The sequence below is a fragment of the Pipistrellus hanaki genome (assembly GCF_964339955.1).
Source record: "Pipistrellus hanaki genome assembly, chromosome: 1".
In the NCBI taxonomy this organism is placed as follows: domain Eukaryota; kingdom Metazoa; phylum Chordata; class Mammalia; order Chiroptera; family Vespertilionidae; genus Pipistrellus; species Pipistrellus hanaki.
Genome location: NC_140503.1, coordinates 183,944,236 through 183,960,970, shown reverse-complemented (window position 1 = coordinate 183,960,970; position 16,735 = coordinate 183,944,236). Strand labels below are relative to the sequence as shown.

The 16,735-nt window shown below is 40.1% G+C and overlaps 1 protein-coding gene across 1 annotated transcript in view; it reads left to right on the top strand.

Annotated features, from left to right (window-relative positions):
- Positions 1-892: 892 nt before the first annotated feature.
- GABRB1 (gamma-aminobutyric acid type A receptor subunit beta1) overlaps positions 893-16,735 on the top strand; it is a 362,332-nt gene continuing 346,489 nt past the window's right edge. The window contains exons 1-3 of the mRNA XM_084901040.1: positions 893-1,039; positions 1,233-1,324; positions 1,798-1,865. Coding sequence (XP_084757166.1) covers positions 960-1,039; positions 1,233-1,324; positions 1,798-1,865 — 240 coding nt within the window. The 5' untranslated portion in view covers positions 893-959. The remainder of the gene's footprint in view (positions 1,040-1,232; positions 1,325-1,797; positions 1,866-16,735) is intronic.

The following is a 16,735-nucleotide window of genomic DNA, read 5'->3' as shown; positions in this document are numbered from 1 at the left end:
CCCTCCGGGTGTTTCAGAGCCCCTTCTGGGTTACTCCATACGAGCTAACATACTGGCAGTTTATGAAAGACGTTTTCCTCACTAGAACCCAGAAGAAAAGTGGAACTTGGCCCTAGAAAAAAAGAATAATCTGCCCAGAGATGCTGTCTCATTGCTTCTTCTCCCCTCCCACCTCCACCCTGGGCTGCAGAGACTAAAAGGGGGAGGGAAGAAAGGAAGCGGAAAAAACTGACCCGCCCCTCCTCTGCTCCCTCCCACAGAGAAGGGCTGCTCCAGCAGGGATGTCTTAAAAAGCCTCCCAGGGGGACCAGATTCTTGGAGTCCTCAAATATTCCTGGGTTTCCCCTCTGCCTCTCCCCTTCTTCCCCGGCTTTCCCTCTTCATTCACTTCATTCTCCACCCCACCCCACCGCCAAGCTTTCCTCCCTCCCCCTTCCCATCGCGCTCACACACACACACACACACACACACACACACACACACACAGGCAACCAGAGACCCGCCTTCTCTCCAAACTCCCAGCTCTAGGACCACTGTGACTGTTACCGAAAGGTGCCAATCACAGGCAGCCTTAAGCCAGATGCCTGCGAGTTGAGTTAAAAAAAAAAAAAAAAAAAAAAAAAAAAAAAAAAAAGCAGGTTGAGGGCAGAGAGGAAAAAAGAACATAGCAACCTCCAGTCCCCAATACACACATGCACGCAGGATTCCCAGCAAGCACACACAGCAGGACACCTCCGACCGCTCTGAGGACGCGGAGCACCGCAAACAGGAACTTTAAAGGGATTGAAATCTGTTGCCTGTTCCACTAGGAATACTGTTTGCAAGGCACAAGGTGTCTTTCGGCGGAGAGCACCCTGTGCGCATGCGCAGGTCCATTCGGGAATTACTGCCCTGCCGCCGACTAAGTTGCATTCCTTGAATCTTCGCCGAAAAAGACAATTCTTTAATCAGAGTTAGTAATGTGGACAGTGCATAATCGGGAGAGTCTGGGGCTTCTCTCTTTCCCGGTGATGATTGCCATGGTCTGTTGTGCACACAGGTGAGCTATTCTTTTTTTTTTTTTTTTTCCCTTCCTTCCTTCCTTAGTGTTTTTCTTGTGGCATGCTTGCCGGATCCTGTAGCTTGTTCTTCGGGGGGGGGGGGGGGGGGGGGTAGGTGTGCCTATCTGTTTTTATGTCAGCTCGCAGTTTGTGCTCCTTTCTGAATACGGTCCCCCTACTTCTTCCCTTCAGCGCCAACGAGCCCAGCAACATGTCATACGTGAAAGAGACAGTGGACCGATTGCTCAAGGGATATGACATTCGCTTGCGGCCGGACTTTGGAGGTAAAGCTTCATCTTTTTTTTTTTTTTTCTTCAACCTGTAACCCACACCCTGTTCTCCTTTTCCTGACAAAGATAAATGTCAGGGAGGAAAAAAAAAAAAAAAGAAGCATGTAATGTTCGTAAGCGTGCACTGTGCCCTACGCCTTGGATACACACACACACACACACACACACACAAATACACACACACGCACGCACCAGCACACGCGCACACAAACACGCACAGGCACACAGAACGCCATACCCCCAGGAGCAGGTGGATGAAACCCCAGGCAGAGCCCACCTTACCTCGGCCCGACACACCCTCTGCATAGTCACTGCATCACGCGTGTGCCCACACCTGTTTTCCCAAGCCGTGCCCCCGCAGGAGGGAGGGGAGTCCGGGGAGCCCCCGTCCCCTCCCCAGCCTGCCGCCACTCGGAGGAGATCATGCCCGTAATGCGTGTCCCTTCTCCCCCCCCCCCCCCTGGCAGGGCCCCCCGTGGACGTGGGAATGCGGATCGATGTGGCCAGCATAGACATGGTTTCCGAAGTGAACATGGTGAGTGGTCCGGGCTTACGCAGATGCGAAAGGGGCCGGTGCCCGTGCCCTCTGCGTTTCACTGGCGGTCACCTCGCCCCGTGCGCTCCCCACCCCGGCGCGCACACACCCCGCGGCCCCCGGGTTGTGTGTTCCACGCACACCCGGCTACTGCGGTGTGTTGCTCCGGAGGAGGAGGAGGAGGAAACGTGCGCGGCACTATTTGGGGGAAAAGACGGGTGACTGGCAGCCGTGGATCGGGTGGGGCGGAGTCTGAGCGGTGCTGGAGGAGCAGGGTTTCCTTCGGTGTTCCGATGCGCAGGGCACCATCTGCCGGCGGCAGGCGGCCTGCACTTGGGTGTTAGGACCCTGGTCTCTGGTCCCTTGGTCCGCAGCCTCCTTTTTCTCCCAAGTGCGCTTCCCTGCAGCCTGGACCCGGACAAACTCAGTTCCAGGATGGAGTACACAAGCACACACAGGAGGTTTCCGTGCCCCATCCCTCTTCCCAGGCTCCCAGGCTCCGGCACACCCTGTGGCAGGAGCAACAGGCTGAGACAATAGTCCATGCTTGCTAAATAAGAAAGTGCTCAAGCCAGCGTCTGGGCAGGCTCATCTCGTTCCCAGGTGGTGGTTGGTGAATTTGCCTTGTTGCCTTTTGCGTATGTAAGCTGAAACAGAATGACTCGGGTTATTGCTTTTGTTTTACCCTGGAAATTGAAGCAGCATGCTGCAGAAGCCTGCTGATTAAAAGGATGGTGGTAGGAAGGGGGTGAGAGTAACAGTGCAGTCCTTTCATTTCAAAGGGTTAACAATCTTTTGTTTTATTTTTTTTTCTTTCCTCCCTTTCTGAAGCTATTGCAAAAATGGATTGAAATCATATCTGTCAGTTTCTCTATTGGCTGGTTTCAACCACTGAGGGGTAGCAGTTTTCCAGTTGTTAAGAGTTTCTAACTGTTGCTTCCGGTAAGGCAGGGGAAAAGCCTGTTGCTTTTCTAGAACCAACCACCTAGGGAACAGCTAGATCTAGGTGAGCAACATGTCATTTTTTTTTACCGCTTGCGAAAAAAAATATTGTGGCAGCAGAAATGTAGAGAACCTGAATAATTTAAAGACTAAAACCTTCAGGGATTTTATCCATCTATAGTTGTAAAGGCTGTTGAAATGTCCTTTTATTTCATTACCATTGTGTCATTCTATTTTAACATGCTAAGGCTTAAGAATTTTTTAAAGATTTGGACAGGAAGGACAAATATGTTTATAATCTATTGAATATGATTAGAGTAAGTGTGACTATTACATTTCTGTATTTTACAGTTGTAACTTACCCAACTTTATTTTTTTTCTTTTTAAAATTGATTTTAGTAACATAGTGATTAAGCATTTGCATACCTTAGGAAGTGCTCACCCCAATAGTAATTTACCCAGATTTAAATGGCTTATTTAAAATACTATTTTAAAATAAATTATTTAATTATTGTAATGGAAAAGGAAAGCCAATTTAAAAAAAAATAATGCACAATGAGTATTTTCTGATATGGAAAAGATTTTTAATAGACTGACTTATTTAAAATTATTTTGTTCACGTACATGTCACTAAAACAAAGCAACCCAAAACACAATGTTTACAAACATTGAATAGCATAAAACATTGAAACACATACATGTCACTAAACAAAGCAACCCAAAACACAATGTTTACAAACACTGAATAGCATAATAACATGTGCACATACACAAATCATACTCATGCTATTGCAACTAAACAAATTATTTAGGAAAAAAAAACAAGTAATTTGTGTCATGTAGATAAATAATAACATTTTTGTTCTTTTATTTGGCACCTTGTAAGTACCCACATAGGTAATTTGTAAAATAGGAGAAGATTAGGGGAGCTCAAAGGGAAACAGGGCCTTTGCCGGCAGTCAGTATTCCGTTTGGCACATTATACTTTTTAGAATTGTAAAAAATGTATAATTCTGTTGACTATATTTACAAACACCTTTTCAGGTATTTTACTTTTTATTTTTATTTGAATTGGAAAGGTTCTATTAACCCAAACAACCACCATAAGAAAAATAAGCTCTGTATTGAATTTCATATATAAGCTCAGAAAAATAATTTAATTGCAGTGCCACTGGAAATAGCTCCTAATGATGGAATAATGCAACCTATTTACTCACCGTGCCATGTGTATATGTACTTGCTTTAAAAAATATTCACTGAGCAAGATAAAGCAATGAAAAATACATTCTACTAAAATACAAATTACCTTTCCACAGTGGTGTTAGAGCTATATGGGAAAATAAAAAGCACTAGCATTGAAAAATAATAAAACTTGATTTGCTTATTCTTCTTTGTTTCTCTTTTTAATGAGAGCTACCAACAAGACCCAAGGTTTATTTGATCTTTTCTTTGACAAAACATTGAAATGAATAGATTGGAAATATCTTCAAGAAAAATGAGAAACAAAGAGGAATTTTAGGATTGAGGGTTCTGTAAAAACACAACCTGGATGGTTGACCCTGGTTAAGAGAACGGCCTATAATATGCTTTGGTTTTTAGATAATGTAAGTTGGGGGGGGTGGGTAAAGGGAGGGATGTCTATGGAAAATAACACTATTGCTTATTTTATTAATCACGTCTTAGTAGCCTGATGGACAGTAACTTTTGAAGTTATGTAATAAGAAATGTCCCCCCAAATTAATTTAAAAAATAAGAATGGACAAATAATATAATAAAATAGCTTTAAGGAAAATTCAGACAAGAATTCATTACTAAAGCATTGCTCATTTTTATATTCTTATTCATTATTGTTATTTTCCACCCATTCCACAGCGGGGAAAATGACATGATAATCATACATTACATTAATGGGTTTGAAACTAGGTTATGTTAATTTTGTTATTTTTTAAATTATAATATAGTTCCATATTGGTTTATAGCATTGTCTGTTCTAAAGACTAGCATAACATCAAAAATATTTTCTGATTTATATACTTCAGGATTGAAAATTTTTTTCCCAAACAAAAAAGTAAAATAGACAGCTTTTACAGTCAATGATCTCTGCTATCCAGAATCATATCCTGTTTCCCCGAAAATAAGACAGTGTCTTATATTAATTTTTTCTCCCAAAGTTGCGTTAGGTCTTATTTTCAGGGGATGTCTTATCTTCCCATGCGCTAGGTCTTATTTTTGGAGGATGTCTTATTTTCGGGGAAACATGGGTAGTTACTGAGCAGTAAATGCAAAACCTCTATAGAATAACACTAATACAGAAGAAAATATATATACTTAAGAGCAAGGCTTTTCTTTTCAGGAAATAATATTATTGATTGAGTTAAGAAGGATTTTCCTCTGACATCATTTGATATGTTGTGTATGTGCCAGTGACTATAAACTACTCTGACTTCCATTTATTGTTATATTATCCTCTCAACAATTTCTGTCAGGCCACACACACACACACACACACACACACACAGAGAGAGAGAGAGAGAGAGAGAGAGAGAGAGAGAGAGAGAGAGAGAGAGAGGCACACACACACACTTTCTAGGATGATTAAAAATGAACAGGAGGCAGTTGGGGCAAAAAAGAGACAGTAGCCTCCAGAAATTGCCTTAAAGTAACCACTAGCATCTCCTGATGTAAGCCCAGTGAAACACAGATAACAATAAGCAAGTCTTCTCTTTGAAGTAGCCTGGGAAAACATGATATTAACTACATGCAAAAAAGTGGGTGGACTCTTGTATTTCATATTTCAAGGACTTTTAAAGAGGTGGCTTCTTTTGACCAAGTAGGGATCCCTGTCCCTGATCTAAAGACACCATGGCCCAAGTGACCACTCCCAAAAGACTTTACATCTATTGAGTCCTAACTTAAAGTAGCCATTCCCGGTAATAGATGATTGACAAGTATTCATTTCCTTTCCTTCCTTCATGCATGGATGGATGCAACTGTGAATTTTTTTTTTTTATAGATTTTATAAGAAATAAAAACAACCAAAAGGGGGGAAAAAAAAACAGAACTAAAATAAGTCAACTATATAAATTATGCCTGAAAGAAAAGCAAATATAATTAACTAAACATCAGTGTTGCGAAAGTCCACTGTTGATGCTGTTGTTATTTTAATGTTTGATTCCAGGTTTCTGGTACACACTTCAGTTTATCTCTAATTACCATCATCTTGGTAACACAAAATAGTAACCACCTGTCAGAATCACTCCCCTCCCCACCTATTTATTCAAATCAGTGTTTCTCTATTTTTTAAGTGTATCTGAATCACTCTGAACTTTTAAAATATTAAAATGCATATTCTAAATCAGAGGTCTGGGATGGGGTTGGACATTCTGCATTTTTAACAACTCTCAGTGGTGCCAATCACTGGTATGTGGACACACTTTGAGCAGCAAAGGCTGCAGTACATTATTCTGAGATTTAGCATTATTAAGAAATGAATGTCTTTTTTTTTTCTGCTAAGTTTCTCTAAGAATGGTATTATTCCAAGGTTCCAAATTAAGTCTCAAATTAATTTCCAGGTAGTTAGACAGGAAGCTGTGTTCAAAAGGGACATTTAGTTTAGTAATTGATGATAAGCAACAGAAAAAGGCAAGAGCCTGGGTAACGGGACTTGACTTAGACTACTAAGCAGCCCTCCTAACTGTGTCAATACTTATGAGTCAGCCAACCTTAAATGATGGTTGTGAAAATATTGCCAAGCACTGTCATTCTGACACTGCCATCCTGCTGCTTTACAGAACACCAGTGACTTCTCTTCTTCAGAATAGAGAACATTGCAAACTGTTTTTGCCCCTATTGCGGCACTTGCAATAGCTTTGTAAAATAGCCTAACCATACTCTTGTTGCTGTCAGTAAATTCTCTGAGGTTATAATAGAATTCCTTTGCAAATAGAGGAAATAGGTCAGTACCATTTAAAGGTAGGAACAGATATCAGCAGTTAAGTAACATTTTCTCTTATAGGAGTAATCGATCAGGTCTCACTTTCAGGTGCTGGGTTACAATATTATACCATCTGGAAAAGCTGACAGAGGAAAAACTTCCCTTTGCCTTTAGGTTTGGAGAGAGCATAAAGATCTTTTCATGCCTAAGCCACTTCTAAGCAATCCTATCCAGATTGTTAAGACTTTGAGTTCACATTTGAAAGTCTTTGTTCTTAGGATCACAAGGCCATACTGGATATTGAAACATTTATTGAACGTATCCTATGTATCAAGTATGATTACAAAATAGTTTTTTTTTCTTTTGTATTAGTAGCTCATTTAATCCTCTGTTTAAGGCTATGCAGTTATTACGAGGTTGAGAGAAGGAGACTTTGGTTGAGAGAGGTTAAATATGTTGTTCAGAAGATAGATAGCTGGTAAATGGCAGAGCCAGTATTTGAAACCAGGCAGCCTTACTCCAGGAGCTGGTTCCTATCTGCTAGGTAACTAAAAAAATATTCCTGGAATTTAGGTTTGGAACCTTGAGTGAGTCATTTGACTTCTCTGGACCTCAGGTGTCTCCTCTGTAAAATGAAGGTAAATGACATGATTGCTAAACCTATTTCTAATTCAGATATTCAATGATATAAATTTAGACCATTAAAGAGTTTTAGATGATCAAAATCAAAATTCTTCCTCTCCATCTTATTTTCTAGTTGGAGTCCATTTGTACCATTTTATTCTGTTATATGTGTCAACCAACAAGTATTTATTATATCACTGAGTACAAATGATGGTAGTCTCCTGGAAACATAGCAGCAATTACTGTAGGCAATTCAGGCTTCTTGAATCACCATTTTAGTTGGTCATAGCATTGTCTTCCTTTTTTTTCTCCTAGTTAAACAGATCCCCAAAGGCAGAAATGAGAAATGTTGGCTCAATAGTCTTCAAAATGAGACTTGACTGATACTTGGTTTATATTATAATGAATATTTGAACCAGGACCAAATTAGAAATATTTCTGTCTAATATTGCCCATTGTATTCAAACTGGGAACATTGCTCTACTACTGCCAAACTAATACTTTTTTCAACACTTAATGTGAAACAGAAGGAAAGGGTTATTTTCTAGAGCTGGGATATCCTAAAGGATTTACCAATTCCACCTAAAATCTTTCCTTCAGATGGTCTGGTAGCAAAGGTATTTATCTCAACTGAATATCACTTAGTATCAGTGTCTGATGCTTTCTGTCTTGGCATGCCTCCCAAAGTCTTAATAGCGCCCTCAAAACACACATAAATGAAAATTTGCATTGCCCACAGCATGGCTTAGTGATTGAGCATTGATCTATAGACCAGGAGGTCATAGTTAAATTCCCTATTGGGCACATGCCTGGGGTTGCAGGATTGATCCCATTGGGGGTGTGCAGAAGGTAGCTAATTGGTGATTCTCATCAATGTTTCTATCTCTTGTTCCCTCCCCCTTCCTTTCTGTAATAAATAAAAATCTCTCTATATAAAAGCCTAAGCAACCATTCAACTGTTCGACCATTTGGCCATTCAACCAGAGGCTATGACACACACTGACCACCAAGGAGCAGACACTCAATAGAAGAGCTGCGCCCTGGAGGTCAGTGTGCTCCCACAGTGGAAGTGCCGCTCAGCTGACTGACAGGCACCAGATGCCAGGCTCATGGCTCATGGTGGCATCATGCGCCTCTCCCATGGACACTCCTCTTGCATGCCCCTCTCCCATTTGGACTGGGACCAGGATTAGGACCAGCATCGGGACTGACTGGGTGTAAGCCCATAGCCACTTCTCATGGGCACACTGGTATTGCCCTAGGATGTGTGTGAGACTGTAGCAGAGCAGCAGAGCCTACCGAATGGTGTTGGCAGGTGCAGCAGGGCCAGGATGAGCAGGAGCAGTGCGGCACCAGCCTGGGCTCAGGCTCCCCCTGGCTGCTTGCCACTTATCACATTACTATTTCCCTCCAGGGATGTTGGACTGCCAGTTTCAGCCTGATCCCTGCAGGCCATGCTGGGGGGGTCTCTAGTCTATACTAATAAATAGCTAATATGCAAATTGGTCAGGACATCCTCATAGCAACAACTGAACAGCAGGCTGCATGGGGTAACCAGGCCAGCAGAAGGGGGCAGTTGGGGCGATCTAGCTGGCAGGCAAAGGTATTTAGGGGTGATCAGGCTGGCAGGTTGGGCAGTTGGGGGCAACCAGGCTGGCAGGGAGAGCAGTAAGGGATAACCAGGCCAGCAGGGGGGGCAGTTAGGGGCGATCAAGCTGGCAGGCAAAGGTGGTTAAAGGTGATCAGGCTAGCAGGGAGAGCAGTTAGGGGCAATCAGGCAGACAGGCAGGTGAGCATTTAGGAGCCAGCTCTCCTGGATTGTGAGAGGGATGTCCCCTGCCCCCATGCATGAATTTTGTGCACTGGGCCTCTAGTATATATATAAAAAAGAAGAAAAAAAACTTGCATTCTCAAGGAAGGTAAAACATTTAAAAAGAAAAATGGCATTAATTTTTTTCCAAATGACTTATTTTAATAATTCAAACAGCATTATTATCCTTGAGGATAATAGGAAGATGGGTGAATATATGCTTATAATTGATTACATGTTAGTACAGAATTTCCCCATAAACTTTTTCAGAGCACTAAATCCTATTTTTCATAAAACTACCATCCATTGAGTTTCTGTATTTTAGAATACTCCTCTTTTCTAGATTCTTGTGTATTTCATGAAATCTCTTAACTGCTATCTACTGAAAGAATTCAATAGTCAGTAATAAATAACAATCTATTACTTGGACTTGACAGAAATGCTCAAGAAAGGGTTTATAGTTAATCTTATCAGAGCTGATAACTTAGAAAGAAAGCTAGCCACAAAAAAGATGTGTGGGTTTCTTTTGTGAGCCTCATTTTCACAGTCAGTATTTTTTTTTTTGCCAGTAATTATTTCTGCTATCCCTTCATTAAATGCCTAAGGTATTCCCACCCTTGCAGATCCAATAAAACCCATAATCATTTTGTATATTTAAGATTGAAGTTCATTTTTCCAGGAGCATTCCTTCCACTACTCTTGTGAATAAAACAGATGAGATGTCCTGTGGCATTTACACTCTTAAAAAAAAAAAAAAATATATATATATATATATATATATATATATATATATATATATATATATATTTTAAATTTTATATTCCAGAGTGAAGATATTTCCCTCTTTGAAAGATTTTTAAACATCCATAGTTAATATAGTCGTGGGGTGTTTGGGTCCATCACATGCTTATAGACAACTACAGGCCCAGTGCACAAATTTGTGCACAGTTGGGGTACCTTGGCCTGGCCAGTGATCAGGACTGATGGGGGCTGATGGGGGCAAGCCAGCCGGCTGGGGAGGGACTGAGAAAGGTTGGTCTGCTAATTCCAATCAGGCCAATTTGGACTGGCAGGCCAACCTAGACCAGTGGTTGGCAAACTCATTAGTCAACGGAGCCAAATATCAACAGTACAACAATTGAAATTTCCTTTGAGAGCCAAATTTTTTAAACTTAAACTTCTTCTAATGCAACTTCTTCAAAATAGACTCACCCAGGCCATGGTATTTTGTGGAAGAGCCACATTCAAGAGGCCAAAGAGCCACATGTGGCTCACGAGCCACAGTTTGCTGACCACAGACCTAGCAGTTAGTCTTTTTACATGGCCTATAATGGGCTCTAGGGATGGAATTATGACCAAGATATGTCCCCTACTTTCAAGTATTTCACAGAGTACAAAACAGTGCATACATGAAGTTATTTTAGGACAATGTGGTAGATGCTATGATACAGACAGGTCCAGGATCCTACAGGTAATTCACCATGGTGATAACTTAAAGGGCATTGGGAAGATTGTCTAGAGATAAGAAAGAATTCTAAAAGCAGAGTAAAACAATGTTAGTGAATATTCTCACTTATATAAAAAGAAACCTCTCTGGAAACATATATTTATGTATTTGTATAGGCATTGACAATATCTGGAAGAATACACAAGAAATGAGTAACAGGGTTGTTCTTAGAAGTGGACCCAGGACTAGGAGAATGAGTTGGAGGGATACTTATAGTTCTTTATATATTCTTTTTTTTAAAAAAATATATATTTTATTGATTTCTTACAGAGAGGAAGGGAAAGAGATAGAGAGCTAGAAATGTCGATGAGAGAGAAACATTGACCAGCTGCCTCTTGCACACCCCCTACAGGGGATGTGCCCGCAACTGATGTACATGCCCTTGACCGGAATCAAACCTGGGACCCTTCAGTCCACAGACCGATGCTCCACCACTGAGCCAAACCGACCTTGGCTCTTTATATATTCTTTGGAATTTTTTGCTTAAAAATATTATATTGATACCACCATTGCCTGTCCATGGGCTATGCATGTATGTATATATGTTCCCCTGTAAATCACTTTCCATTCACCACCCCCCACCTCCCCACCCATCCTCACCTTTCTTCTGAGATTCATCAATCTGTTCCACGCTTCCCTGTTTCTGCATATTGTTATAAGGTACTTCTGGGAACATTGAGGTAGAATAGTAGAAATTGGAACTATCCTGAGAAAGACTAGTTCCTTGGTGACTCTTATAATTCTGTTCACAAATAAGGCAAAATTGTCCAGAGAGAAATCCTGGGCCCATAGACGTGGTGGCTAAAATGGGCTGGTTAGAGATACGGAGAAAGGGTGCTGGCCAAAGACAGCGACTACAGTGCAATCAACTTTAACGTCTAGCAACATTGTCCTTTATCTAGGAAAACCTGGACCCTGACAGGATTGAGACCAAACTTTTCAAATTGCCCCAGAGCAGTGATCTTTATATCCTGTTTCAGTTGCCTTTATAAAACCACAGAGGTGGGGAAATAGATGTGTGGGGAGCCCACTTACATAGCACCTGCTCTGTTCTCCATGCTGTCCCTAAAATGATTCCAAGCAGTGAAGTCAGTATGAGTTCTCATACAAATTGTATTTGGGGATGCAATGAAATGGTATAACAGACAGCACCAGTGCGGCCAATAGTGTGCGGGGAGAAATGAAGCCTAGCTTCTAGGAAGTTAAAAAGTGGCTCCCCATAGTTCTTAAGAAGAACTGAAACAATTGAAAAGCCTGGTGGGGGCCGAAACCAGTTTGGCTCAGTGGATGGAGCATCGTCGGCCTGCAGACTGAAGGGTCCCGGGTTCGATTCTGATCAAGGGCATGTACCTTGGTTGCGGGCACATCCCCAGTAGGGGGTGTGCAAGAGGCAGCTGATTGATGATTCTCTCTCATCGATGTTTCTAACTCTCTATCCCTCTCTCTTCCTCTCTGTGAAAAATCAATAAAATATATATATTTTTAAAAAAAGAAAAAGAAAAGCCTGGTGGGGATGATTTTAAACAAGAATTTACCTACCCCCCCCCCAAAAAAAAAAAGGTCTCCTGGAAAGAAGATATCTATTTAAACAAAGGCAGAGATTGTTTTATTTTGTTTGGAGAAAGAGGCAGAGAAGCAGCTCAGGGAATATGTTCAAATAAAGAGGGTTCATAGGTAGCCATTAGCAATCAGCTATTCCACCCCTATCTCAACTGAAAAGAAGCACAGGTTTAAGGCCCCTTGGATATAACAGAAAAGTCAGAGGCTAGATGCCTGGCTCCCATCGCTGAAAGGATTAATCAGGCTAGTTGCTAGGAGTATATACTGTTTGAATGAGAGGGTTTGTTTGGGATCCTTCCTGAAAGTGGGGGGAATAGATATTTTGAAAGTGAGGACCCCTGCCTACTCTAACCTTCTGTGACTCATGGGGAGGTTTTTCTTCTTCTGATCTATTGTTTTCAGGGTGATGATACACAATTCTCTAGTCAAGAGAAACAGTTTTGTGGTTTTCAGAGAGACAGTTCAGTGACATTTATTTGAAATCCTTCTTGTGCCTAGAATGTTTGTTCACGTCAGAGGCCATCATTTCTCCCTCCTGCAATCCTCTCCCACCCAAAATGCATCTAGAGCTACTAAAAAAACCCACAGGAAGTCATCTTTCTTCTGCAGAGCCTTTTCTGTAGCCACACTAGAGAGAATTCTGCTGGAGAACAGGTATTGGGCAGATAAAAAAGTCAAGACCCTGAAAAGACAAAAGACCCAATATAAACAATGGTCATCTTTCAGCATGCATAAGGTTTTTACTTATTAACCTTGGCCTTTTCTCCCACACTGTATAAGCTCCAGGAAGTTTAGGGATTGTATTTTTTATGCTTTTTATGTAACTCCTTGCATATTGCAGGGACTTAATAACAAATAACATTTGTTAGGATTATAAAAGAATTTTTCTAGTCATAAAAAGAGTAATAACGGCATTTAAAATTTTAATTCTGGAATTAACAGTTTCTCTGTCAGGTCTACCTTGTATATTCATCTGTAATTTTCTTTTATGTTGATCATGAATCATGAGCTGTTTCCATAGAAACAACTTCATCACATGGCACAGCTAGTTTCACAGACACAATCACTTCACGACAAATATCATTGCATGCCTGTGTGTGTGTGTGTGTGTGTGTGTGTGTGTGTGTGTGTGTGTATGTGTGCGCATGCTTGCCCTTCTTGATTTACAGTGGGGGTATGTTCTGATGAACCCGTCCTCAACTGAAAATAGCATAAGTGAAAAATGCATTTAATGCACCTAACCTACTGAACATCATAGCTCAGCCTTGCCTATCTCATATGTGCTCAGAACACTTACATTAGCCTGCACTTGGGAAATTATGTTGAGTTTCATCTCAAGACTCATTGCCTTCCTCTTCTCAGCAGAAGCAGGAGACACAGATGGGCATTTCACAGATCTGATGGGATGCGAAAACACAATACACAGTATCCAGAAAATTCTGGCAACATGATACACTATAGAGTATGGGTTGTTTGTCCTGTGACTCACTGCCGCTGTCCAGCACCAAAAAAGAGTATCATAATCATATCACTAGCTTGGTGAAAAATCAAAATTCAAAATTTGAAATACTGACTACATATTTCTATTGGCTATGTATCAATTTTGCACCATTTTAAAGTTGGAAAATTGTAAGTTAAGAGATAGCAGGTTGGAAACCTCTATATTTATGCATGTTCACACACACAACTTTATTTTAAAATACGTTTTTATTGATATCAGTGAGGAAGGAAAAGGGAGAGAGAGATTGAAAAATCAATGATGAGAATCACTGATCTGATCTGCTGCATCCTGCATGCCCCCTACTGAGGATGAAGCCCGCAAACCCTGCATGTGCCCTCACCAGGAATCAAATCATGACCACCTGGTTCATAGGTTGATGTTTAACCACTGACCAACACCGGCCAGGCCACACACACAACTTTTATCAGCTTTAGAAATAATGACTGCTTTTCATTTTCAAAATGTTATTTACATATGGGCACCTGGACTATCATTATTTCTGGACACATTTAAGAGATTATTAAATAATAAATTGATTGATGACTACAAAATGAATGGCATTTCAAAAGAAGGAAAACCAAACATAAAATATGGTATGGAAAAGGGGTTCTTCAGCTAATCTGGAGAAGTTTTGGATCAGATAAGTTAAATTTTAAAAGATAACCAAGAAATTAAAAATTTGAAAATACTGTGTAAAGTAAATATTATGTCTAATCCAGAACTATATATTTAACACACACACACACACACACACACACACACACACACACATAGATATAGATATAGATATAGATATAGATATAGATATAGATATAGATATAGATATAGATATCTATCTATATGTGTGTGTGTGTAGATATATATATATCTACATCTGTCTGTGTCTATCTCTATATCTAGTCATTTTTACTTCCAATTGTGTCCTTATAATTACATGGTATGCTTGTTTTGAAATGTCAACTTTTGTCTGAAACTCTCACATCCATACAGTAATTACTTATAACTAGCAAATGTGTTAAATCAACTACCACATTACATGATTTTAAAATATTCTTTCCACTGACATCACAACCCCTCTGCCCTGTCCCCCAATCCATTCCCAAACACACACAAGTCAGTATGTCCCAAATAAGCAACCGAGGAAATAAAAACTCCAGTTCAAACTGACTCCTGATTTGTGGCAGATGAGAGGAGAGAAAAAGATTCGCTACAAAGGTTAATAATGTTGGTCAATTAAACACTTTGGATTAGTATGTTGAGATATGACTTTTAGAAGTTTTGAAGTTGGGAATAAGAGAAAGACAGGATGAAAAATTTGGAGTAGAATGTATTCATAAAACTGAAAAATCAAAACCAGTTCTTGTTGAGTTGGTGTATATCTCCTAAGCCAATGCAGACACCACTTTTGGAGATACCCACAAGCTGTGTTGTCATGAAGTTTGAAGGGGATTCCATAATCTGGTCCTCTGAATTTGTGGAAGAGAATGACTTTCAGGATCTACAGATGGTATCTGCCCTACTGTGTTCAAAATCAGTGCTGTAGAATGTAAGCATATCTTGATGGATTGGTTTTGCATAGTCACCAAGCAGGTATTGCACATTTATATTTGCTCTTGTGGTTCTGCAAAATGGACAAGACATATGGATCCAAAGTCAAACAAACCAAATGCCATTATTCCTTTTCAATACTATGGCAATTGAGTAGAGGTTTGTTTTTGAGTCAAAATATGGGCCTCTGTTGGTAGTGTATGTAGGGAGCATCTACTGAAGGTGATTTCAGGTTAATTGGGAAGTGACCCGCTTGAAATGCCTCCATCAGATCTCAATAACTTCAGCTTTGACTATATTGAAATACAAATAACCGTGAGAGAGTCAGCAATGATTGTAGTTTTCAATTCCTGTATTTAAACCAGAGTGTGAATGAATAGTTGAATGTGCAAACAGGTTTGTTTAAGGGACAGAGATGAGAAAAGGGCATGAGGAGAGAGGGAAAACTGGAGTTATTTTATACTTTGGCCCAGAATCAGCAGTTTCTTGACTTTGGGGCATGATATGAAACTGCTAGAAAAAATGGCTCAGGTGTGCTGAGACAGCATTGTTCACGCTGATCCCCTGATTTGAAAGGCATTTGGCTGGATTTGACAGAGATGCCCAATATTTTGTATCCTAAGATATGAAATGAACAAATTCACCTTTATTCTTTCTAGGTGTAGCATCCATGCTGACTGGGCAAGATAAAGATAATGTCTTATAGACTAAAAAACCTGATGAATCTCATAGTTAAAATCAGTGTCTAGCAGGTAGCACATAGGCAACTTTTTAAGTCCAGACACTTCCTATCTGGCAAATATAATTTTGGTTTTTCCTTAAGTACATTCCCCTTGAATGTGCTTCTGTCAGGTTCTATTTCAATAATCTTAAATTACTTTGAAATGTCAGAATTATGTTGTATCCTAATTTATACTCTCAAGTATAAATCTAATGACTTACTTAAGCCCTTTTATTTTTAGTTCCATGTAAAATAGAAATAATTTCTGTTCTACCTATTTCAGGGAGCTGTGAGAGTAAAAAGAGATAAGTCATGTACAAATATGTTTTGTACATGTGATGTATAATCTTTATATTGCCTATGACCCAATATGTGGTCTAATTTTGAAAATGTCCCATTTACACTTGAGAAGAATGTATGAAACATAGCTTTGGGGTGAAATGTTCTGAAGATGTCAATTAAGTTCATCTGATCTAGTGAGTCATTAAGATTGCTGTTTTTTTGTTTTGTTTTGTTTTGTTTTGTTTTTTGAAGATTTTTTTTTGTCTAGAGGATTTATCAGTGGGGTATTAAAGTCCCCTACTATGATCTCACCATTGGTATCTTCAAGAAGGTTTTATTATGTATTTGGATGCTCCTGCATTGGGGGAATATATGTTTACTAGAGCTGTATCCTCTTGTTGTATCAAACCCTTTAGTATTATGAAGTGGCCTTCCTGAACT